General features: G+C 39.4%; 1 protein-coding gene across 1 annotated transcript in view; it reads left to right on the top strand.

The window, feature by feature from the left end:
* The window catches only part of CDC20B (cell division cycle 20B), a 41,700-nt gene extending 17,490 nt beyond the window's left edge, over window positions 1–24,210 (top strand). The window contains exons 5-12 of the mRNA XM_021702120.1: window positions 6,067–6,160; window positions 8,647–8,763; window positions 12,795–12,991; window positions 14,158–14,252; window positions 17,018–17,243; window positions 19,114–19,239; window positions 19,702–19,819; window positions 24,026–24,210. Coding sequence (XP_021557795.1) covers window positions 6,067–6,160; window positions 8,647–8,763; window positions 12,795–12,991; window positions 14,158–14,252; window positions 17,018–17,243; window positions 19,114–19,239; window positions 19,702–19,819; window positions 24,026–24,210 — 1,158 coding nt within the window. The remainder of the gene's footprint in view (window positions 1–6,066; window positions 6,161–8,646; window positions 8,764–12,794; window positions 12,992–14,157; window positions 14,253–17,017; window positions 17,244–19,113; window positions 19,240–19,701; window positions 19,820–24,025) is intronic.
* Window positions 24,211–24,892: the final 682 nt, after the last annotated feature.

Below are 24,892 nucleotides of genomic sequence, written 5' to 3'. Positions count from 1 at the left end.
GCACTTTGTAAAAGAAATATAATACCCCAAAAATATACAAGTTCAATTAGTATCAATCAAAAAAGTGAAAATGAAACAGAAAAAAGGTAAAGATCCAGATGATATGATTCTATAGAGAAAACCCTAAAGACTCCATCAAAAGACTACCAGAACTGATAATAAATGAATTAAGTGAAGTGGCAGGATACAAAATAAGTATATAGAAATCTGTTGCATTTCTATATACTAATGATGAAGCATCAGAAAGAGAAATTAAACAATCCCATTTACAATTGCACCAAAAACAGTAAGATACCTAGGAATAAACTTAACCAAGGAAGTAAAAGGCCTGTACTTTGAAAACTATAAAACACTGATGAAAGAAATTAAAGATGACACAAACAAATAAAAAGATATTCCATGCTCATGGATTGGAAGAATAAATCTTGTCAAAATGTCAATATTACCCAAAGCAATTCCCAGATTTAATGCAACCCCTATCAAAAGATCAATAGCATTTTTCAGAGAACTAGAACAATCTTAAAATGTGTCTGGAACTACAAAGGAGGCAAGAATATGCAGTGGGAAAAACGAAGCCTTTTCAACAAATGGTGTTGGGAAAACTGGACAGCTACATGCAAAAGAATGAAACTGGACCACTTTCTTACACCATACACAAAATAACCACAAAATGGGTTAAAGACCCATTAAATGTGATTTCTGAAACCATAAAATTCCTAGAAGAAAACATAGGCAGTAATCTCTTTGACATCAGCTGTAGAAACATTTTTTTAACATATGTCTCCTCTGAGAGAGAAGAACCATATCGTCCTCTCATTTGATGCAGAAAAGGCATTTGACAAAATACAGCATTCTTTCCTGATTAAAACCCTTCAGAGTATAGGGATAGAGGGAACATTCCTCAATTTCATAAAATCCACCTATGGAAAACCCACAGTGAATATCATTCTCAATGGGGAAAAGCTGAGAGCCTTTCCCTTAAGATCAGGAACACGTCAAGGATGCCCACTCTCGCCACTATTGTTCAACATAGTACTAGAAGTCCTGGCAACAGCAATCAGACAACAAAAAGAAATAAAATGTATTCAAATTGGCAAAGAAGAAGTCAAACTCTCTCTCTTTGCAGATGACATGATACTTTATGTGGAAAACCCAAAAGCCTCCACTCCCAAATTACTAGAACTCATACAGCAATTTAGTAATGTGGCAGGATACAAAATCGATGCACAGAAATCAGTTGCTTTCTTATACACTAACAATGTAATCTTAGAAAGAGAAATTAGAGAATCAATTCCATTTATAATAGCACCAAAAACCACAAGATAGCTTGGAATAAACCTAACCAAAGAGGTAAAGATCTATACTATAGAAACTACAGAACACTCATGAAAGAAATTGAAGAAGACACAAAAAGATGGAAAAACATTCCATGCTCATGGATTGGAAGAATAAACATTGTTAAAATGTCTGTGCTGCCCAGAGCAATCTACACCTTCAATGTCATCCTGATCAAAATTCCAATGGCATTTTTCAAAGTGCTGGAACAAACAATCCTAAAATTTGTATGGAATCAGAAAAGACCCCGAATCACCAAGGAAATGTTGAAAAAGAAAAACATAGCTGGGGACATCATGTTGCCTGATTTCAAGCTATATTACAAAGCTGTGATCACCAAGACAGCCTGGTACTGGCACAAAAACAGACATACGGACCAATGGAACAGAATAGAGAACCCAGACATGGACCCTCAACTCTATGGTCAAATAATCTTCGACAAAGCAGGAAAAAATATGCAATGGAAAAAAGACAGTGTCTTCAATAAATGATGCTGGGAAAATTGGACAGCTATATACAGAAGAATGAAACTTGACCATTCTCTTACACCATACACAAAGTTAAACTCAAAATGGATGAAAGACCTCAATGTGAGATAAGAATCCATCAAAATCCTACTGGAGAACATAGGCAGTAACTTCTTCGACATCGGCCACAGCAGCTTCTTTCAAGACACTTCCCCAAAGGCAAGGGAAACACAAAGGAAAATGAACTTTTGGGACTTCATCAAGATAAAAAGCTTCTGCACAGCAGAGGAAGTAGTCAACAAAACAAAGAAGCAACCCACAGAATGGGAGAAGATATTTGCAAATGACACTACAGACAAAGCGCTGATTTCCAAGATCTATAAAGAACTTCTCAAACTCAACACCCAAAAAACAAATAATCAAGTCAATGAATGGGCAGAAGACATGAACAGACACTTCTCAAAAGAAGACATACAAATGGTTAACAGACACATGAAAAAAAGTCCATCATAATTAGCCGTCAGGGAAATTCAAATCAAAACCACACTGAGATACCACCTTACACCAGTTAGAATGGCAAAAATTGACAAGGTAAGAAACAACAAATGTTGGAGAGGTTGTGGAGAAAGGGGAACCCTCTTACACTGTTGGTGGGAATGCACGTTGGTACAGCCACTTTGGAAAACAGTGTGGAAGTGTCTCAAAAAATTAAAAATAGAGCTACCCTATGACCCAGCAATTGCACTCCTGGGTATTTACCCCATAGACACAGATGTAGTGAAAAGAAGGGCCATATGAACCGCAATGTTCATAGCAGCAATGTCCACAATAGCCAAACTGTGGAAACAGCCGAGATGCCCTTCAACAGATGAATGGATAAAGAAGATGTGGTCCATATATACAATGGAATATTACTCAGCCATCAGAAAGGTTGAATACCCACCATTTGCATCGACATGGATGGAACTGGAGGGGATTATGCTAAGTGAAATAAGTCAAGCAGAGAAAGTCAATTATCATATGATTTCACTTATTTGTGGAACATAAGGAATAGCATGGAGGACGTTAAGAGAAGGAAGGGAAAAATGAAGGGGGGAAATCAGAGGGGGAGATGAACCATGAGAGACTATGGACTCTGAGAAACAAACTGAGGGTTTTAGAGGGGAGAGGGGTGGGAGGGTGGGTTAGCCCGGTGATGGGTATCAAGGAGGGCATGTACTGCCTGGAGCACTGGGTGTTATATGCAAACAATGAATCATGGAACACTACATCCAAAACTAATGATGTACTCTATGGTGACTAACATAACATAATAAAATAAAATAAAATAAAGCATTCTTATTTCAAACATAAAAAAAGATATGTCTCCTCTGGCAAGGGAAACAAAAGCAAAATCAAATTACTGGGATTACACCAAAATAAAAGCTTTTGCATAGTGAAGGAAACCATCAACAAAATAAAAAGAAAATTCCAGAAAATTCACAATGTAGAGCATTGTGTAATGTACAGAATTGTTGAATCATTACATTGTACATCCGAAACTCTTATAAAACTGTATGTTAACTATATTTGAATTAAAAAATAAAGATTTTTTAAAAAAGGTAAGGATTAAAAATATAATGAAATTATACATATTATGGTATGCTTCCCCTCAGCGAAAAAACTTCTTGTGTAATCATTTCCAACTATTTAGTGACTTGGTCTGCCCTCTGGGGTCTCTCAAGATAAGTTAAATTCTTCCTCTATAAGATGGTCTTTTTTAAAAAAAATATTTATTTATTTATTTTAGAGAGACAGAGAAAGTGCGAGCAGAGTGAGGGGCAGAGGGAGAGGAAGAGACAGAATCCCAAGCAGGCTCTCTGCTGAGCGCAGAGCCCTGTGGAGCTTGAGGCAGGGCTCTAGGTGGGGCTTCATCCCAGGACCCTGAGATCATGATCTGAGCCGAAATCAGGAGTCAGACAGACGCTCAACCTACTGAGCCACCCAGGTGCTCCTATAAGATGGTCTTTTAAACATTTCCCTTAAGTTTTTGTTATTGTTTTTTTTTTTTGTTTCTTGACTAAGTTAATTTAGTTCCTTTAAGTTATCTTATTTATTATGGTTTTAAGATCTTAGAGGAGTCTGATCTAAATCCTTGGGTACATTAAATATCACTAGCATGTTTTACGGGTTTATCAAATCCAATGAAGACCTTTTGAAGGAATCAAGGTTTCATTTAGAAAGCTTTAAACTAGGAAAGTCATAAATTCTCAGCTTGGGCAAAGTTACCCATTTAGTATGTGCTTCCAGTGTTCTATATATCTTGCTAGAGGAACAATATTGTGAATATAAAATTTAATTATTTGATATCATATGCAAATTGATCTCAAATAATTGAGATCTGAGGGCAGGTCTTTTGCCAAGTGCTTTACTGTTGGTTACGGGTCTGGAGGTGCAGATGGCCAGGGAGTTCTAGGTCATTAGGGGCATGTTGACCTTACGCCCAGGCCAGGTTATTAACACCACTGCCTTTCCACACTCTACGTCTTACAGACTGGAGTTTTTACTGCCTTGACCTCACGACTTCTTAGAGTCCCAGCGTCACTGAAGAACCTGGGAAGGGGATAATGGACACTATCTCACTACTTTATATCAAGCATTTGTTGTCATGACCAGTTAGAAGTCAAACAGCATCAGGAGTGGTACAGATACGCTGTGAGGTCTTTCACAATGACAGGAAATGTGGGTCTTCAAGTGGTCCTCAGAGGTCCCACAGAGGGTGTTTCTACGACGAGGGCCTGCATAGCTGTGAAGATGTTCAAAATTATTATATATAGTCAGCTCTATGCCAAGTGGTTCATTAAAGTAATAAGTAGATCTTACTGAGGGAAGAGCACCCTTGGGTATATGGAACAGAAGCGCCCTGTGCTGGGCGATGCCCTGGTCAGCTTTGTGCCAACTATGGGATTCTGAAGAAGTGACTCTCTGAAGAGTTACACTGATTTTAGGAATGTTATTTTATATCAGTAGCTCTCAACTGGGTGTGATTTTGCTCCCCAGGGGACATTTGACAATGTCTGAACACATTTTTGATTATCACAAGCTAGGGGGAAGGCATCTAGTAGATAGAGTTTGAGATGCTTCTAAACTTCCTATAATGCACAGAACAACACCCACAACAATGAATTATCTGCTGCCAAATGCCAGTAGTGCTAAAAATGAGAAACCCTGCTTTATACTTCATTGTTATAAGTTGAATACCTAAAAATCCGTGATTCACTGACTGGCAATGATGTAATATCCGGGAAGAAAACCAAAATCTCGAAATGATGCCTGTGAGAGAGACCTTTGTATGAATTATGGTGATCCAATGATTGTTTTACATGTACAATTAGATATATTATCATGGAGAAAGAAAGGAATTGTCTCTGCTTTAACTATTCGCTAGAATGTTTTTATACCAGTAAGTACTTTTCTTTACACTTACTACTAATTTTCTTATCTGTTTTTGATTGATGTTGGGTCTAACAATGTCAGAAATGCTTTTTATGTACTAGACCAAAGAGACAGCAATCAGATTTTTGTGTTCATGGAAACTGAGGCAAGTTACTTAAGATCTCTGTGATTTGATGTTCCCATTTAAAAAAAATTTTAAATTATTTATTTTTTTACTTTTTAAAAATTTTTTTGATGTTCCCACTTCTGGTAGGTAAAGGGAAATGGAAAAGGACCCTTAAGATGATGAGTTCAAACCTGACGTACTATAGATGAAGAAAATTAAGTTCCAGAGAAAATCTCAGTACAGACTGAAAGAACACCTCTAGGTTGAATGCCGAGAGGCTCCTCTTGAAAGAAATCTTCCTTTAAAAAGTAGCGTTACTAATGTTCAACTTTGTTATCTTGGGGATGTCTTTCAATTTCACAATGTACTAGAACTATCATGACATTTCAGTTCTTGCAGGCTTTGATGATATCTCTGGCCTTTAGTTGGTTTGTGGGCTAAAAGGATTTTTAGGCTAGAAGAATAAAAGAAGATTTTATTCTAGCTGAGGAATACCTGCCCTATGGAGTTGTTGGGGACATTAGAAATAATACAAGTAAAATGCTCAGCACTGTGTTCACTACACAGTGGTTAGGTAGTAAATAATAACAGTTGTAGCATTGGGTTTGATAATGTGGAAACTTTGACCTTCCTAGTGAATTATCAGTTTTAACACTATATCATGCATAACATCTGAGATGTACATGTATGTTTCTAAAGAAATATTTATTTGCTTGTTTTCAGAAATGCCTAAACCAGCTATTTTCGACCCAGAAGGTGGCTCAGTGGGTTAGTGGGCAAATGCAGCTCTGTGAGCAATCCCAGTGTGCCTGGAAAGGTATGGGCCAAAGATTTTCTGTTTGTCCTTCTTTCCTATCCTTCTCTCTCCCTGCTTCCTTCATTTCTTCCTTACCTTAGAATATATTAGAATGTATTATTTTTATATTTATTAGACTAATCAACATAATTATAAAATTTTGATAATTTTCCTACTTCTCTGCCTTACCTGTCCCATCCCCAAGTCTTGTTTCCTAGAGGCAACCACCTCTTCCAGCTCTTCCCCTACTATTTACATCTCTTTTCTTTTCTTTTTTAAAATACATCTATTTTCTAAGTAATATTTGTAAACTGCTCTGTCTTGAGATTTTAGACTTTATCATATCTTTCTAGCATAGTAGGTAGGAACTTAGTTCTCCTGCTTCATTCACCTCCTTCAGTCTACTTAGATCACACTTCTTTTTTTTTTAAAGATTTTATTTATTTATTTATTTATTTATTTAAAGATTTTATTTATTTATTTGAGAGAGAGAGAATGAGAGACAGAGAGCAGGAGAGGGAGGAGGGTCAGAGGGCGAAGCAGACTCCCTGCTGAGCAGGGAGCCTGATGCGGGACTCTATCCCGGGACTCCAGGATCATGACCTGAGCCGAAGGCAGTCGCTTAACCAACTGAGCCACCCAGGCACCCCAAAGATTTTATTTATTTATTTGACAGAGAGAGACAGCAAGAGAGAACACAAGCAGGGGGAGTGGGAGAGGGAGAAACAGGCTTCCCACGGGGCAAAACTGAAAGGTTACTAGCAGGGAGCCCGATGTGGGGCTTGATCCCAAGACCCTGGGATCATGACGGAGCCGAAGGCAGATGCTTAACGGCTGAACCACCCAGGTGCCCCTTAGATCACACTTCTGAAAAGTAACCCCTCACTTGGGTCAAAATCTGTGTATAACTTTGACTCCCCCAAAACTTAACTGCTCATAGCCTACTGTTGACTGGAGGTCTTAACAATAATATAAACAGCTGATTAACACATATTTTGTATGTCATATGTATTACATACTATATTCTCACAATAAAGTAAGCTAGAAAAAAGGGAAATGTTATTAGGAAAATTATAAGGAGGAGAAAATACATTTACAGTACTGTGTGGTATTTATAAAAACAATCCACATGTAAGTGGACCCATGCAGTTCAAACCCATGTTATTCATAGGCCATCTGTATTAGCTTCAGGCGTAAAACAATGATTTGACATTTGTATATATTGCAAAATGATCACCACAGTAAGTCCAGTTAACATTCATCACCATTCATAGTTACAGAATTTTTTTTCTTGTTCTTAAGACCTATTCTCTTGGTAATTTTTAAATATGCAATCCAGTATTATTAACTATAATTGCCATGCTGTACATTACATCCCCATGACTTTTGTAACTTCCCAGGACACCTGGGTAGCTCAGTCGGTTGAGTGTTTAGTTCCATTTTGTAACTGGAAGTTTGTACTTGTTTTTTTAAAAAACCTTTATTGGAGGTGCTTGAGTGTTTCTAGTAACCGTTCAGTTTTGCCCACAGCTGCAGGTCTTCGTGGCTAACACCAAGGCAGTGAGTAACGATCTACTTCTTGGTATAGCATCGTGAAGCTCTTAGGCCTTTTATCAGAAGGCATGTGGTCATAGAGACCAAATATTACCTGGGTGGGCTCAGTGCCTATTAATTTATGTCATTTTCGGTTTGATCACTAGCCAAGTGGTTGGACGGATGAAACGATGGTGGCCTGTGGTTTAGACTTAGGTGGGTCTTTTGATGAGAATTAAAACTGAACCCAAGGTAGGACCCTGACCTCAGACAGTCATGGGTAAAACTAGCCAGAAGTAACTCTGTGTACGCTGGTACAGAAACAGTGAGACAAAGAGCCAAAATAAATGAATCCACAGATATTTACTGACAAAGACTCAGAGTAGAGCTTACATCTATCAGGTAATTGTTGATGTGCTAGACAAATGGATAAGCGAAAATTACTGTGATTTTAAAATCTCAAGTGACAGAATAAATATTCAAAGTATGATATAGTGTTTCTGCAGGCTTCCCACAAGATATTACATTTAGGTCTGGCACTTGTGCTTTTTAGTAAAAATTGTCATGAAATATATATATATTTTTAAAGATTTTACTTATTTGTTTGACAGAGAGAGAGACAGCGAGAGAGGGAACACAAGCAGGGGGAGGGGCAGAGGGAGAGGGAGAAGCAGGCTTCCTGCGGAGCAGGGAGCCCGATGTGGGTCTCCATCCCAGGACCCTGGGGTCACGACCTGAGCCGAAGGCAGACGTTTAACGATTGAGCCACCAGGCACCCCATGTCATGAAGTATTTTTTTTTAATTTTTGTTTAAATTAATACTGAAGTCTTTTTTTCCTTCCCTTCTCCTGCAACTTGTAATTCAGTTCTAACATGACAATTACTTTCTTTTTCACTTTGTTATGTCTTAATACCTGTATAAATATTATGCTTCCGGGATCATAACGATATGTGGAGCCATTTGTTCTTTATAGGCTGCAGAGATGGAGTCAGAGATGAATCCTTCCATCTTAAAAGAGTCAGTGATATAGACTATTCCATACTCCAGCCGGAAGTGAAGATTCATCTTACTGGTCTTCGAAATGACTATTGTAAGTTATGGTTTAGATCATGAATTGAAAAGTTGGAGTGACAAAATGTATCCTGTGCTATGGCATAAACTTGAAATTTGCTTCTGGAAAAACCCAGTGGCCCTTGTGCCTCATGTCCCAAAGCTGTACTATTCAAATATGGTTAATGTAGTTTGGCTTTTCCCTGTGCAAATTTCATGTTTGGAATGGGTATTGTTGGTGTTGGTGGGGTATGAGAAATATACATTGTTTTGTTTTGTTTTTACTGTATTAGAATGAACTCTGAGAATGGGGGCCTATTCTTAGGCATATATTTTAAACATGGATAAATCTAATCAGTCAAACAGCCACATTGGGTCTTCTTGTTATGTGCCTAGTTTATAATCTAGCTGGGAAGACAGGACTTTTTTTTTTTTAAGATTTTATTTATTTATTTGAGAGAGAATGAGATAGAGAGCACGAGAGGGGGGAGGGTCAGAGGGAGAAGCAGACTCCCTGCCGAGCAGGGAGCCCGATGCGGAGCTCGATCCCGGGACTCCAGGATCATGACCCGAGCCGAAGGCAGTCGCTCAACCGACTGAGCCACCCAGGCGCCCTAGGAAGACAGGACTAACTCACATGGAACTTCTACCAACATGCTAGTGTAGAATATAAATAATGAGCTGTTGGGTAAAAGGAGCTATAATAAGTAGTTCAGTGATCTTTGGATCTTTGTCTAAAAAGAGTTTGTGGAGATATTCAGACTTGAGCTGGGTCTTGAAAAATGAGTAGGATATGGAGGGGTGGGGGAGAGAAGATAGAGCATTTTCAGCAATGTTAACAATGTGAGCAAAGGCAGGATGTTGGTAATTAATGATAATGGCAATGAAGAGGATACACTGGGACTGGTGAATAGGTAGGTAGATGCAAATTTTGTAATTACACATGTCGCCACCACCCCCCAACTTTTTTTAGGTTACTACAGTTGTCATATTTTACATCTACATACATTGAAAATCTACCATTGTTATACATTTTACTCTAAAAACTATACATATATGTATTTCAGATAAAAGAGGGGAAAATGATCTTCATATTTACCCAAATATATACCAATTCCACTCTTCTCTTTCATTCCTGATGATCCAAATTTCCCTTTCATCTAATTTCTCTTTAGCCTGAAAAGCTTCTCTTAGCATCTTTCAGATCAGGTTAGTTGGCAAAGACTTCTCTTACACTTCTTACATTCCATTTTATGATATTTTTTCTGCATATAGAATTCTGGGTTGCTAGATTTTTTTCTTTCAGCATTTTAAAGATATTATAGTGACTTCTGGCCTCCATAGTTTCTGGTGAGAGCTCTAAGGTAATTTGAAGACTTACTGTCTTGCTTCCAAGACCTGAATCTAATTACACATGTGAGATCTTTGGATATTATTCCAAAAGTCCCTAGCTTTTGCTCATTTATTTTTCAATTCAAGGGGCAAAGGGAGAGGGAGAAGCAGGCTCTCTGCAGAGGAGGGAGCCTGATGTGGGGCTTGATCGCAGGACCCTGGGATCATGACCTGAGCTGAAGGCAGATGTTTTACCAACTGAGCCACCCAGGCGCCCCCGTCTTAGTTACGTTTATACCTTAAGTTTTTTCTTGCCTTTTGTGGCTGGTGTTTTATTTTTATTTTTTAAAATATTTTATTTATTTATTTGTCAGAGAACAAGAGAGAGAGGGAGCACAAGCAGGGGGAGCGGCAGGCAGAGGGAGAAGCAGGCTCCCTGAGGAGCAAGGAGCCTGATGCGGGACTTGATCCCAGGACCCTGGGATCATGACCTGAGCCGAGTAGACATTTAACCAACTGAGGCACCCAGGTGTCTGTGGGTGGTGTTTTGAGTCTCAGATCAGTTCCTTCTGCTTTGACTATGCTGGTTTGGGTCTATCCTTCATATATACGGATCAGAGTCTAGTCTGAGTCCTAAATGGACTTCAGATCTCAGTTAAGTTCTCAAAGCCTTTGCTAAGCTGATTTGAGTTTTCCCTGTACTAACATGATTTCACGGTAGGGCTGAGATGTGTGTGGGTTCATACATTCACAACAAGGGAATGCCTTTCTGTAGCTCTCTTCCCTCCAGGACTTTCTCTACACACTTTGGCCACCTCAGCCTCCTTTCCCTGGCTCCTCTCACCAGAAAGATGATGAGCTTTCTATCAGAGTTTTAGCAGGGCTGCTGTTCCGTGACTGGGGCCCACCCTCTGGCCAAACCATGTGATTAAAAAAAAGTGAGAATCTCACCCCTGGGCAGGTTGCTTCTTCTAGTTTTGACTCCTTTACTTAGTTTAACTGCTTTTGCTTATTTTCCAGTTCTGAGGGGGTTTGTTTTTTATTTGTTCGGAGTTTAGAGTTGTCATCGGTGGGAGAGGTGGGTTATCGGTGGCTTAGAAAACTGTAGTGGAGTTGGTGTGCTTCATAGTTTTATATTGATATGTATCAATGAGGATAAGAGTTTTTGTCTTATAAGAAATAAGATAGGGCTATATGTCAACTATATCTCAATTAAAAAAAAGAAATAAGATAGGATACATTTTAGTATGTGGTCATACAAATATGGATTCTTTTGGCAGTCAAAGAGTTCTAATAGTAGAAGCTGGAGAACACTGCTAGGAACTTCCAAGTATCACTTAGAAGCCAGTGACCACTTCTTCTAGATATACTGTAGTTGGGTGGTATTTTTGGTTTGAAATGATGGTGGCATCTTTCATATGGATATTGAGGGTTCAAGGATGTCTCTGTAAGGGTTATATGCTTTTCCCCTATGTTTACTGCAGTATTATTTACAATAACCAAATTATGGAAGCAGCTCAAGTGTCCACTGATAGATAAATGGATAAAAAAGATGCGGTATGGGGGTGCCTGGGAGGCTCAGTTGTTAGGCGTCTGACTTCAGCTCAGGTCATGATCTCGGGGTCCTGGGATTGAGCCCCACACCAGGCTCCACACTCAGTGGGGAGTCTGTTTGTCCCTCTCCCTCTAACCCTCCCCATGCTTGCGTTCTCTCTCTCTCAAATAAAAAAATCTTAAAAAGAGATGTGATATATATATATATGTATATATATATATATATATATATATATACACATACGATATGCCTGTATATATATGTTTGAATTTTATTCAGCCATAAAAAGAATATTATTCAGCCATAAAAAAGAATGAAATCTTGTCATTTACAACAACAAGGATGGACCTAAGTGAAATACATCAGTCACAGAAAGACAAACACCATATGATGAAGAGACAAACCAAAAAACAGACTCTTAACTATGGAGAACAAACTGATCCTTGCCTGATGGGAGGTGGGTGGGTAGGATGCGTGAAACAGGTGATTAAGAGTACACTTATCATTATTAGCACTGAGTAATGTGTAAAATTGTTGAATCACTATATTCCATACCTAAAACTAATATAACACTATATGTTAACTATATTGGAATTAAAATAGAAAAAGAAAAAGAAAGACCAGATAATTTCAATGACAAAAATATGTTTTTAATTTTTAGTGATCAGTTAGGTAAAATCCATGTGTACTAATAATGGTAGATTAAACTTCCAAGTTCTCTAAATGACTCTAAATAAATATATTTGAGTATAAATAGTAAGCATTATTGCTCATTAGACTGTGAATCTTAACACAGAATTCTAGTTTTTATTTTTGAACTTCTAATGATCTGCTTGCATATGTGATTCTATTTTCCAACTACCATGGGAAAGGTATTAATTTTTCTCATCTATCTGCAAAAAAGTTGGTTACTTGAAAATGTTTTTTGGGCGCCTGGGTGGCTCAGTCGGTTGAGCGACTGCCTTCGGCTCAGGTCATGATCCCAGGGTCCTGGGATCGAGTCCCACATCGGGCTCCCTGCTCTGCAGGGAGCCTGCTTCTCCCTCTCCCACTCCGCCTGCTTGTGTTCCCTCTCTCGCTGTGTCTCTCTCTGTCAAATAAATAAATAAAATCTTAAAAAAAAAAAAGAAAATGTTTTTTATTTGACTAAATAATTACCCTAATATGAAATGCTTTTCTTATAGATCTGAATATTCTGGATTGGAATTTTCAAAATCTTGTTGCTATAGCCCTTGGATCCTCTGTGTTTGTCTGGAATGGGGAAAACTACAATGTGACTGAAAACATAGACCTAAATCTCAATTGTAACTATGTATCTTCTGTGTCCTGGGTAAGAGACGGAACCTGCCTGGCAGTTGGCACCAGCGAAGGAGAAGTACAAGTAACAGTTGTTTTTTTTTCCCCCCCTCAAAATGTACTCTGTGTAATTGCTACATAACTAAAATTGACCTTTAATAACAATATACAATAGAGAATCTCTATTAATTGTGGTGCTTGAAACTATGGGGATTGAGTGGATATAGCATTCTGGTTCCTTTTTTGAATGGCATTTAATGAGGACTTAAGGATACCCTACCTAGTTTTTTTCACACCACCTTTCTTTCTGTCATATTTACCTTTTTAAAAGTCTTTTTTTTCAAAGATTTTATTTTTTTAAGTAATCTCTACACCCAACGTGGGGCATGAACTCACAACTCTGAGATCAAGAGTCGCATGCTCCTCTGATTGAACCAGCCAGGTGCCCTTAAAAGTCTTTTCTCTTGTATTAAAGTTGGGCTTGTAGAATCCCCAGGGTTAGGACTTTGGAGAGAGGAAGATAACCTTCAGCTCTCCTTTCTCTGCACAAGCTTTGATCAGGAGTAGAGTTACTTAAAATGAGTGAATTTTTTTTTTCTGATAGGCTCTCTGAAATGGGAATTTACCCAGTTTCCATCAGTCTATTTAACTTCTCATGTGTTATTATTACTAGCAATACTGTAAACTGTAGCAATACAGCAATATAGCAAAACTGTAAAAATATTACTCATGTGTTCAATGACTTTGGAGGACCATGGATGGCTTTCACTGCCTTCTCATCTCTACAATGATATTGGATGCTATGAAGGTTATGTCAATGATTTCTTCTTACAGCAAAGTTCCATTTCTCATATGGGTCAGAGTATCACTTACAGGTGGCAGAAAAGGAGTCTTTTAGCCTGTCAGTGGATTTCCAGATATGAAATTCCACAATTTAGAAGAAACTAGACGTGTGAGAGCCATTCTCAACCTGTGGCTGCCCATTGAATTCACCTGGAGAGCTTTAAAATAAATGTCATAAAATAAATGCCGTATCCATTATTAAATCAGAATGGCTAGCATCCATAGCAAGCTCCGTAGGTGATGTCATATACAGACAGGGTTGAGAAATGCTGCCCAGGGTTAAAGGAGCTGAGCTTTCGCTTAGTACGAGGACTGGCGGTAGCAACATTAATTGCTATCAGGCCTTTAAGAAGACAGTGGACTGTGAAAAAGACAATGCTATATTTCTCTGCTTGTTCATTTTTTCAGTTATGGGATGTGGTAACTAAAAAGCGGCTGAGAAATATGCTTGGTCATTTGTCAGTGGTTGCAGCTCTGAGCTGGAATGACTGTATTCTCAGCAGGTAAGAAGCATCTTAGTAGAATGAATTATATTTGTATCACTGAGTGATTATGGGGGCTGAGTGAACAGACCCATAATATTTAAAACCAAAACCAAAACCAAAACCAACCAAAACCAAACAGGATATTAGTTAGCAGCAGTTATGATCCTACCTTCTTGAATATCCTGATCTTCTGGTGAGGTAAGTGGTCCAGTGGCCACAGGTACCATGGTGGCTATGTGCCTGGACCATATGCTGGTATTGGAAAGCGAGGTTCAGGATCCATTAAATTGTTCAGCTAAAAGGTAAAAATCTGTTTAAGCAAAACGTTTCTCTGTACCAAGTAATACCTATCAGAGGGATATTTTGTTGGAATCAAGTATTTATTGCTATCAGGATCAATAATTTGGAATATGTTAAGCTCTCTGGGGCACATTTTTTTTCACTTGTGAAAACAATCACCCAGGCAGATCCACAGATGTTAGAGCTAGAAGCAACCTCATAGATCAGCCGGTTCCATGATTCTCAAACTTGAGCATGCAGCAACATCACCTGAGGGCTCCTTATAACACAGACTGCTAGTCTGTCTCCAGGAAATTCTGAATCAGTAGGTCTGAAGAGGCGCCGATAATTTGCATTTCTAATTTCCAAAGTGATGCTGATGCTTCGTCACTTTTGAGAACTACTGATTTAGTCTACCTACTTTTTAAAAAAAATTTTATTTTATTATATTATGTTAGTCACCATTCATTACATCATTAGCTTTTGATGTAGTGTTCCATGATTCATTGTTTGTGTATTCTTTTTTTTTTTAAGATTTTATTTATTTATTTGAGAGAGAGAATGAGAGAGAGAGAGCATGAGAGGGGGAGGGTCAGAGGGAGAAGCAGACTCCCTGCCGAGCAGAGAGCCCGATGCGGGACTCAATCCCGGGACTCCAGGATCATGACCTGAGTCGAAGGCAGTCGCTTAACCAACTGAGCCACCCAGGCGCCCTTGTGTATTCTTTTCAATCAGAAAAGTTAAATGACTTTTTCCTATGATCCTATATAATTGATCTAAATATATATTGCTTTTAATAATTGCCATTCATTATCTTTTTAAAGATTTTACTTTTTATTTGAGAGAGAGCACAAGCAGGGGGAGCAGCAGAGGGAGAGGGAGAAGCAGACTCCCTGCTGAGCAGGGATTCCCCATGGGGGGCTCGATCCCAGGACTCTGACATCATGACCTGAACTGAAGGCAGAGGCTTAACTGACTGAGTCACCCGGGCGCCCCATCGCCATTCATTTTTATACTGTAGTTCTTAAGGTAGGTTTAAATTAAATAAATTCCAAGGTCTTTTATAATTTAAGCAGCTATGATATAAATTTGAGATTTCAATACCTTGTGATTACAGGTCAAACTTAAAGCCACTTAAACAAAATACCATATAAAGGGCTAATCATTTACTGTGAGAAGTTGTGGTGAGGTCAGTTCTCTATATGAATTCTTTTTACAGTCTGCATTGTTTAAATTTAGTTTTATTATCCATGAGGAAAATGAACAGATCGTTTCTTATGACAGCAGCTAATATTTTTGGAGTAAAGTGTGCTGGGCATTGTGCTGTACTCTTTATGTGCATAATTGCGTTTTAATCCCTTCAGTAATGCTGTAGAGGGGTTTCTAATTTCCTGCCAACTTATTCTTAATGAATAAACGGAGACACTAGCCTGAGGTCACATGGTTAGTAAAAGGGGCAGAGTCAGGCTTTGAACCCAGGTGGTCTGGCTGCAGAGCCCATATTGTTCATCAGAAGGCTGTTCAGTGTGGTGCCTGAATCGTTTTAAAAAATACGAGACCAGATTTTGAGAAATTTCAGAAATAATTGTAGATAGTTGTTTACTTGTTCCTTGGAGAAAATTAAATTAGCCCAGAAAGAGTTTATTATCTTTGATAAAGTGATAGGATCTTTATCATTCTTTGGATCCAAATCACTACCAGTGACATTATCTACTGGTTCTGAATCACATTGCAGTTTGCTGTGACATTCAGATAGTTTTCTACTCTTTTTAGGTATTAGTAACATTAACAAAACTAATAGTGGATTTGTAGTTTAATAGAAAAAGGAAATAACACGTTTCTATCTCTGACATTTCACTATAAATATATATATTCTAAAACCATTGCATTGAGATAATATGAAATATTCTGAATTCCAGAAAAGTACTATTTCCTAGGTTCAGTACATAAACTACTCCCTGGGGAAATATGGCAATCTTCTAAATTTATCTTTTCCATAGCTGCCTGCATCATATTAAAATCGTTAGAAATATCTGTCAAAATGTGGCTCAGTCGGTTAAGCGGCTGCCTTCTGCTCAGGTCATGATCCCAGGGTGCTGGGATCGAGCCCCACATTGGGCTCTCCGCTTAGCAGGGAGTCTGCTTGTCCCTCTCCCTCTGCCCCTTCCCCCCACCTTGTGCTCTCACTTGCTTGCGTTCTCTCTCTCTCAAATAAATAAATAAAATTGTAAAAAAGATAAATATCTATCAAAGGATATCATCTCAATATCCACATTGAAACTTTGCCACAAAAATTTTTTCACTTGTGAAAACAATCACCCAGGCAGAATACTCTATCCTTATTAACCCAACAGATGTTCAAAACCTGTGTCTTGAATCTGTCCTGAGGGGTCTTTAGGTAGTTTGAACTATGCTTTCCTTCATGTTTTCAAATGCTTATAAGCTATTGCTAGAATCCAGGCTCGAGTTTTCTGTTGGAAACCTGCCCCTTTACCTCTGTGCAGCGGGTCGAGGCTGGGCCGTGTTTCTCATCACGATGTTCGGGTTGCCCAGCATCACATTGGAACACTTCACCACAAGCAAGCTGTCTGTGCTCTCAAGTGGTCCCCTGATGGCAGGCTGCTTTCCAGTGGTTGTAGTGATGGACTGCTGACGATATGGCCCCATGACCCGGGTGCGAAAGCCCAGGTTCAACCGCTGAAAGTTATACCCCAACCTACAGCAGTCAAGGTAAGACATCCAATAGCTTTCCAAGTTGCTCTTCACTCAGAGATCATTGACTATCCTTCACACATGAGAACGAAGCCATTAAGGCAATGCTTTGAGATTTTCTTCCCCCAGAATTTGTTTTGGATTTTGCCATCACTGTCTTGAAAGACAACCCTATTTATACACCCCCATGTGTCAGATTTTGTAGTTGTAAGTAACTGAAACCAGAGGTAAGCTTGAGCTTCTGCAAAAAAGTAAATGTATTTTCTCTTACGACTGAGGAGTTCTGGGTACATACAGCTGCTTTCAATACTGTCCAGATCTAGGGCCTTAAATAATGTCATTAGAACCCTCTCTCTTTGGCTCTTGGCTCTGCCTGACTCTGTTGGGTTTCATTCTTTATTCAGACAACATTTTGTGGGCAAGATGGCTCTTACGGCTTCAAATTGATTCTCCCTGATGGGAGCTGATAAAGAAACTATGCTCCTTGTAACTCTGGTAGAAAAGTCCCAGGCAGGACTCTGGTGGGACTTTGGGCACATTCTCATCTCTCAGCAGATAACTGTGGTCAGAGAGATGGGTTCACTGGCTGTCCAGGTCTAGGTCATGAGCTCACACCCATGGAAAGGAAACCCACTGTGAGAAGGAGGAGGAAGGGTGCTGCACAGTTAAACCAATATTCTACCATTTTCTGCATAATATTTTTTTATTTCTCTGTATTTTAAATTCTTATTCCTAGTAAAAAAAAATCCATACTCTCATTCCTTTGGTGTCATAGATATATGTCTTGGCCTCAACATAGTCCCAGAATATTTATCACTCACAGAGCAAAGAAATGGTTCTACTTTATTAACTATGAGCAAATTTGTTAGAATGAGAACTTACAAAGTTATCACAGAGTTTCCTGACATAGGGTGTAATAGGTAGCACCTGCTGCTAAAGCACAGTGGTACTCTGGCTTGTGGTTTTTAATATCCACAGGACATTAAGAATGATTTTAGGTCCAAATACCCATTATTAATGATTTGGGAAAAATCTAGGGAAAATGTATGTAAAATATTCTGTCAGCAAACAAAATACAAAAACAAAATAAAGCAAAACAAAAACCCAACACATGAAAAACCCAAGCCAAGCAAAACAAGTTACTTTCTTACGTACCTTGTCAGAAATACAGTGAATTGAACCAAGAGTTTCTGAAGCCTGAGCAAGCCAAGCCTTGTGACAGCTAATGGCAGGATGGACATGTAGATAAGGATATACAGATATATATATAACTGAAATATTTCTTAGAATGTCCTTTAAAATTATTGTTACTCATCATTTCAATTATCAGTATAAATATGCAATACTGAATCTTATTTTTCAGGATTACCTATAGTAATTTATAAGTAGGGAATCAAAGGCAATTTTCCTTTCTAAAAAAATGTATTAGGAGTTGAAATGCATGAGAGTTTTTGGGCTGCGAGCAATTATGTGTGGCTCCATTTTGTCCTTTCTTCTCTGACCTAGAACCTAAAGACACAGGTAGACAAATGAGAGAAAGGCTTCATTTCAGAACCAGATTCTGGTGGGCACATGTCACCTACTCCAGCAGCAGATTTTTGCCCTATAGGACATGTTGAGTATATTTTTAAAAATATATTATTGGATGCTTTTTCTTGGTTTAATATACTGGCAGTTCTCAAAATTTGAGGAAGGCACCTAACAGGTGATTTCTAGTCCCTTAGAAGTAATCTCTAGAGAGTGCCATTGCTCTGGCCTTCAGATCAGAGGCTCCAGGAGAGCTGGGGTGTGCGCAGACCTCTGGACTCCTGCTTACCTGAGCGTGTCACTTTCACAAGTTCACTTTCTCCAAGGCTGAGCTGCCTGTGTGATTATTTGAACTTCCAAGGCCATGGATTGGTGTCCCTGGCAGTCTGCAGTCCTTGCTGTTGGAGGCGGAATGGAAGATGGACACTTACATGTCTTGGACGTAAATACTGGTCAAAGCATCCAGACCCCAAGCACAAACTCACAGGTAAACATCTCTGTGGGAGTTTGCCTTCACTTTGATCTTCTAGAACCTTGTGAAAATGATTGCTGATAGAGCATAGGACTGAAACACACCTCTCTGTACTTTCTGAGTCTATAAGGATTTCAGTTCTGGACAGTTGGTTTTTGTAAAATTTTCTCTGGGAGTCACAAGTTGATCTGTGTGTCCTTTCCTTCCCCCTCTATTTCCCACATTTCCCTTCTTTCTTAGCATTGCTTTGTGCTCACGTTTGTAGGTTCATTGCACCTAAACCTATTTGTATACTTAGTCTTTGTTGTCTTGGGATCAAATTTCCTAGAACTAACATAATTCCTCTAACACCTTAACCCCAGCTATGGACTGGAGGATGGATGTGGACAGAGCATACTGCCTAGAATCCATTCGAAATACATTCATAATGAATCAGACATTGTCATAACTCTGTATTTTTTTTGGCCATTTTTACAGATTTGTTCGCTAATCTGGCTACCTAAGACAAAGGAGATTGCAAGTGGCCAAGGTAGTCCCAAGAACGATGTGACTGTGTGGGCCTGTCCTGGTCTGGCCAGGTCGCGTGGATTTTTGGGTAAGTATGTGGGTGAGTAAAATGCTGTGTATCCATAGCTAAGTGAGCTGTCATTGGCCCGAAAAGCCCTGAATGAAAGATCTTCTCCTCTGGCTCTTTGAAGTATTTATTTTATCAGAGGAAAAAGGCCTACACCCACCCCACCTCAGGGCGTGTATAGATGAGTGTTTCTGAATTTGACTAAGGCTGTTCATTACTTACAGTGGTCCTGTCTTCTTGCGTACATGCATGGATGAAGCAGTGATGATCAGGGATAGTTTCTAAACTCTTCTGGAACTCTGGAGTTAGTTATCGTAACTCACCTTTCCTTATTTTGCAGAAGACCAGCAGTGCTGCAATGTGTGGGTTTATTGAATATGCATCTACTGTGTGTGAGGCAATTTTGGGGGGGTGTTGGGGATATACATATAAACAAGACAGACATTATCTTTGTCCTCATGGAGCCTATACTTTAGTGGGAAGAAACAGACTGAAAACCCCAAATATATACAGCGTTAGATAGTGATAATACTGTGACTCTCTTTGTAGATTCTGAGAATGTTATTCGGCAACAACAAAACACCCTTAACAGAAAGACTTCCTGCTCCTGCTGGTCAGTCTGACCTCAGAATGACTTTGATATCCTTAAGTGTTATACCATGTGATTTGGTAAATAAAAATGTAGGCAGCTCTTGACAGAGCTACCTGGGTGGCCAGGCATGAGTGTAGGAGGGACATGAGTTGATCCTTTGCATATTTTAAATCATAAGATATGTAATTCATGGGATATGTTTTCTGATTAGGGAAATATTTTTATTTATTTATTTGAGAGAGAGAGAGAATGAGTGGTGGGGAGGGGCAGAGGGAGAGGGAGAAGCCGACTCCCCGCGGAGCAGGGAGGCCAACATGGGGCTCGATCCCAGGACCCAGAGATCATGACCTGAGCCGAAGGCAGATGCTTAACCAACTGAGCCACCCAGGTGCCTTAGAGAAATATTTTAAATCAAGTCTTAAACCTGGTTCTTTACAAAACTACATTTCCAGTAGCTAGTTAGAACTTTCAGTGAGGTGGGGGCCTCTGACAGATCCTGGAGTCAATTTGCTGATCCTGGGAATAAGGAATGAACTGAACCGGTACATTTTCCTTTTTCTCTAGCCTTGACAAGCTATAAATTCTTTAGCTGTAATGCCTTGTGCTTTTTTCCATTGATATTAGACAGAGTTCCAAAGAGTACATTTAACCTTTTCTCCTCTTAACCTGTTTATGGTTGGAGAAGATGCAGTTACTTTCCAGTTCTTAGACACTAATGATCATCTCTGACCCAGTAGTTTCTTCCACATGCAATATTTCCCCAAAGTATTTAGCAGGGTAGTTGTTATATTAATGTGTATCATGTGGTTAGCATCAAAAAAATGAAATAGAATAGTAGAGAATGGAAACAATGTAAAAGCAGACATTATTTCGTGGAACTTTTGTTATAGTTCTGCAGCACCACCTACCTGTCTATATGTCTAGCTAGGGGGATGGTCGTCTCAAAGAACCAGTACATTTTACACCTCAAGTGAGCTCTGGAACTTCGATATATTTCAAAACAAAATATAGTTTTGAACTGTGGATTGTGGCCATAAAGCTTGGAAAAAGCTATTCTAGATTATCTACTATTATCTACGCCTTTCCTTTGTCTCACCCTGTTATAACCACACTCATGATTTTCTGGGGGGAAAATTCAGTTGAAGAGGCCTCCCCCATCTAACTGCAGAAGAAAGACAACTCGCCGTCCTTCCCCTCACCCTCCAAAAGTTGTAATTTACAAGCTTTGAAACAGGAATAGGTAACTTTCTAGCCTATAGGTGAGATCTGGCCTTTGACTTGGTTTCATCAGTCCCTAGCACATGCATCGATAGGTGGTCTCCTTTATAAACAGCTGCATAAAGAAAACAAAACTTTTCATCCTTTCAGTAATAATACTCTTGGAATTTAAGGATGTAAATCCTAAAGGATGACCTTTGTCTGAGGTAAAGACTGCATTTCCCACTTAATCTAGTAAATTAAGATTTTCACTAATATGAGAGAAGTGTTTCAAGAATGCCTTTGCTTCTAATCCAAACTCCAGTTTCCTAACAAATTCTGGAAGGAGTTGTCCATTTTTTTTTTTTTTTGTCAAGACATTTTTCAAAAGCCTGCTTTGGAAAAGATTTGGAATTTTTTTCTCTGTTACTCCTTATCTACTCCCCCCCCCCCTTTTCTTCATCTCAACACATCATAATAAAGAATGAAAGCATAGTTATCACCTACTATGTTTATTGAATTGACTTTTAAGTTTAAAAGCATTCATGTAATGTTTTATATTTATCCTAAGTGGTTTTCATTTATATTGCTTTAATTTTTAAATGTTTAATTAAAAAAAAATAAGGGACACTGGTCTTCCATAGGAAAAGAGATTCTTTGCTCTGGGTTTGGAGAATGGGCTAAACGGTTAGAGCACTGAATTTGATTCTAGTTCTGGTTCTGCCATTAATTAGCTTTGTGACCTGGGACAAGGCAGCTGATATTCCTGAATTTTTTTTTCATCTATAAAATAAGGGAGCTGCTTTGTATCTATGAATCTAAATTTTTTAATGCACTGATACACCCAGGGCCAATCCCACGTCTCTTTGGGGGCGTGTGGGTATGTGCATGCATGAGCATGCAGGAGAGCATTGGGAGTGATGTGTGTGGATGGAAAAATTCCCAAGAGTCTGAGATATGTCTCCTTCGGGAGTGGAATATGTGTATGCACCCCTTGATGCTGAGAATCTGGTGTCAGAACACAAGATTATTTCTGAAATTCCAGAGCTCACTTGAGTTGTAAACTGTACTGGTTCTTTGAGATGACCATCCCCCTAGCTAGATTTTATGTGTGTCCCCAAATACCTCCTCAATCAAGAACTTACCCAACCTCTTTCCTTCCCTCTATCCTCCTGGCTCCAGCCTCCTTTCATGGAGTCTGTTTTGTTTGCTTTGGCTTGAAAGTTTGATTGTTAACAGTCACTGTTGGGTTAGGATAGATTTTGCCAAGTATTTTCCAAGGAACATGAGCCACATGAGAAGTTCACATCAAAAGGACTCTGGTCAACTAAATTTCAGAAATGCTGCTTATTATAGTCTTTTCTGCCAAATAAAGCAGTCTTGAAATAAGGAATCCTGTTTAATTTTCTTTTTTTAACCTAGAGATCCCAAACTAATGAGAACATTAAACACTTTTTTTCAGTTTTTAATACCTATTAACCTCATATAGAATTATTGTTTCACAAAATGTTCTTTGGGAGATGATCAGTTAGATAACAGAAAAAAGGGGACTGTCTCCAGAATTACATAACTAAGAGCTTTTTGGGTCCTTTCCTATTAAGCTGCCTCAATTTATTTGATTAGCTCCTTAAAACCTAGGTCCCAAGGGGATGACTTTTTGGAGAGGATAAGAAGAAGGATGGGATGGGTGGCAGGAGAACAGCAGTAGCAATTCCTGGGTGTTGGTGGATTAGAGAAGATAGAACTGATAAGGGTTTGGGGCATGAGGGGTGTGGTGGGCTAAATGATCCCACCACGCTATCCTCGTCAAATCCCTGGAGGCTGTGATTGTGACCTTATTCAGCAAAGAGGTCTTTGCTGATGTAATTAAGTTGAGGATTGTGAGGTGAGATCATCCTGGATTATCGAGATGGGCCCTAAATCCAATGACAAGTGTACTTCGAAGAGACACACAGAAGAGAACAAGCACATGGAAGAAAGGGCCATGTGACCACAGAGGCAGAGAATAGAGTGATGTGGCCACAAATCAAAGGTAGGAGGCACGGGTTGGAATCTCTCCTGGAGCCTCCAGAGGGAGCTAGCCCTGCCAACTCCTTGATTCTGGACTTCCGGTCACCAGAGTTAGGAGAAAATAAATTTCTCATGTCTCAAGCAGTGTGTGGTAATTTGTTATGGCAGCCCTAGGAAACTAATAAAAGGGGGGAAGAGCTCTGAAAGGGAAACCCAGTGAAGCAAAACCTCAGCCACTTTAGGTTGCTGCCCACAGTCAGCTCTGACTGGTGTTTACCACAGCAAAGGCACAGTGGGAGCGCCAGCCTCAAACATGGCAGGTTTCAGAGATGCCTTCATCCGGGGAGGGGAAACGTGGCCCCCCCCACCCCCCGTCAGCAACAGCCCATGTAGTGTGGGACATGAACTGTCTTCCCTTCTTCCCACAGGCCCCAGAGGCAGAGTGCTGCACCTGGCTTTGAGTCCAGACCAGACCCGGGTGTTTTCTGCTGCAGCTGATGGCACAGCCTGTGAATGGAATTGCTGTCACTCAGCTCCTCCACGAGCTCCAGTTTCCTCACTTCGAAGTGAGAATAGTGACAGTGGCCTTGTCTTCTCCATGGATTTGTTGTGACGATCAAACAGGATGAAGTGCTTTTTCTGAGGTGAATGTTCTCGTGACCTTCTTTCTCAGGTTACTTTATTTGCTCTGCTTCCTCCTGTTGCGTTTCCCAGACATTGTCTTTGCCTCTTCTCTATTTTCCCCTCCCTCATCCTTCTCTTCTTCTTCCTCCTTTTTCTTCTTTCCTATCTCTTCCTTGTTAGGGATGTGTTGCCACTGTGATAGAATATCTATAGCAGAGATTTCCAAACACCTTTCTCCCTCTTGACTTTTCTCCCAGTCTCCAGCCTCATATTTCTTTCTGCCTCTGGATATTTCCTTTCTGAGATCCCTTCCTGTATTTAGCTTAAACCAAATACATTAAAAACATCACTTATTCACTTGAAAAATATTGGTTAAAATCCTACTATATGTTAGGCAGTATGTTAAGCATGCACATTATTTCCTCTCAAAATGAGATCCCCTGTAGGACTCCTTTGACCCTCTTCATGGTCTCATCCCTATCTTGGTCATCCCATCATTCAGGGAATCTCCTGATTATTCTGCTCCATGCTTAATCCATTCACACCTTGTTCTCTTCTGTTTCATTCTAGTCATGTCCTGAATACCTGATGACCACTCGGTTATAATTCCTCTGTTTTTCCTGTCTTTATTCTTCATGGGTCTCCACACTGTTAGGTTCATTTCTAAAAGC

This window comes from Neomonachus schauinslandi, chromosome 7, assembly GCF_002201575.2.
Source record: "Neomonachus schauinslandi chromosome 7, ASM220157v2, whole genome shotgun sequence".
Taxonomy (NCBI): domain Eukaryota; kingdom Metazoa; phylum Chordata; class Mammalia; order Carnivora; family Phocidae; genus Neomonachus; species Neomonachus schauinslandi.
This window is presented reverse-complemented; position numbering and strand designations above follow the sequence as displayed.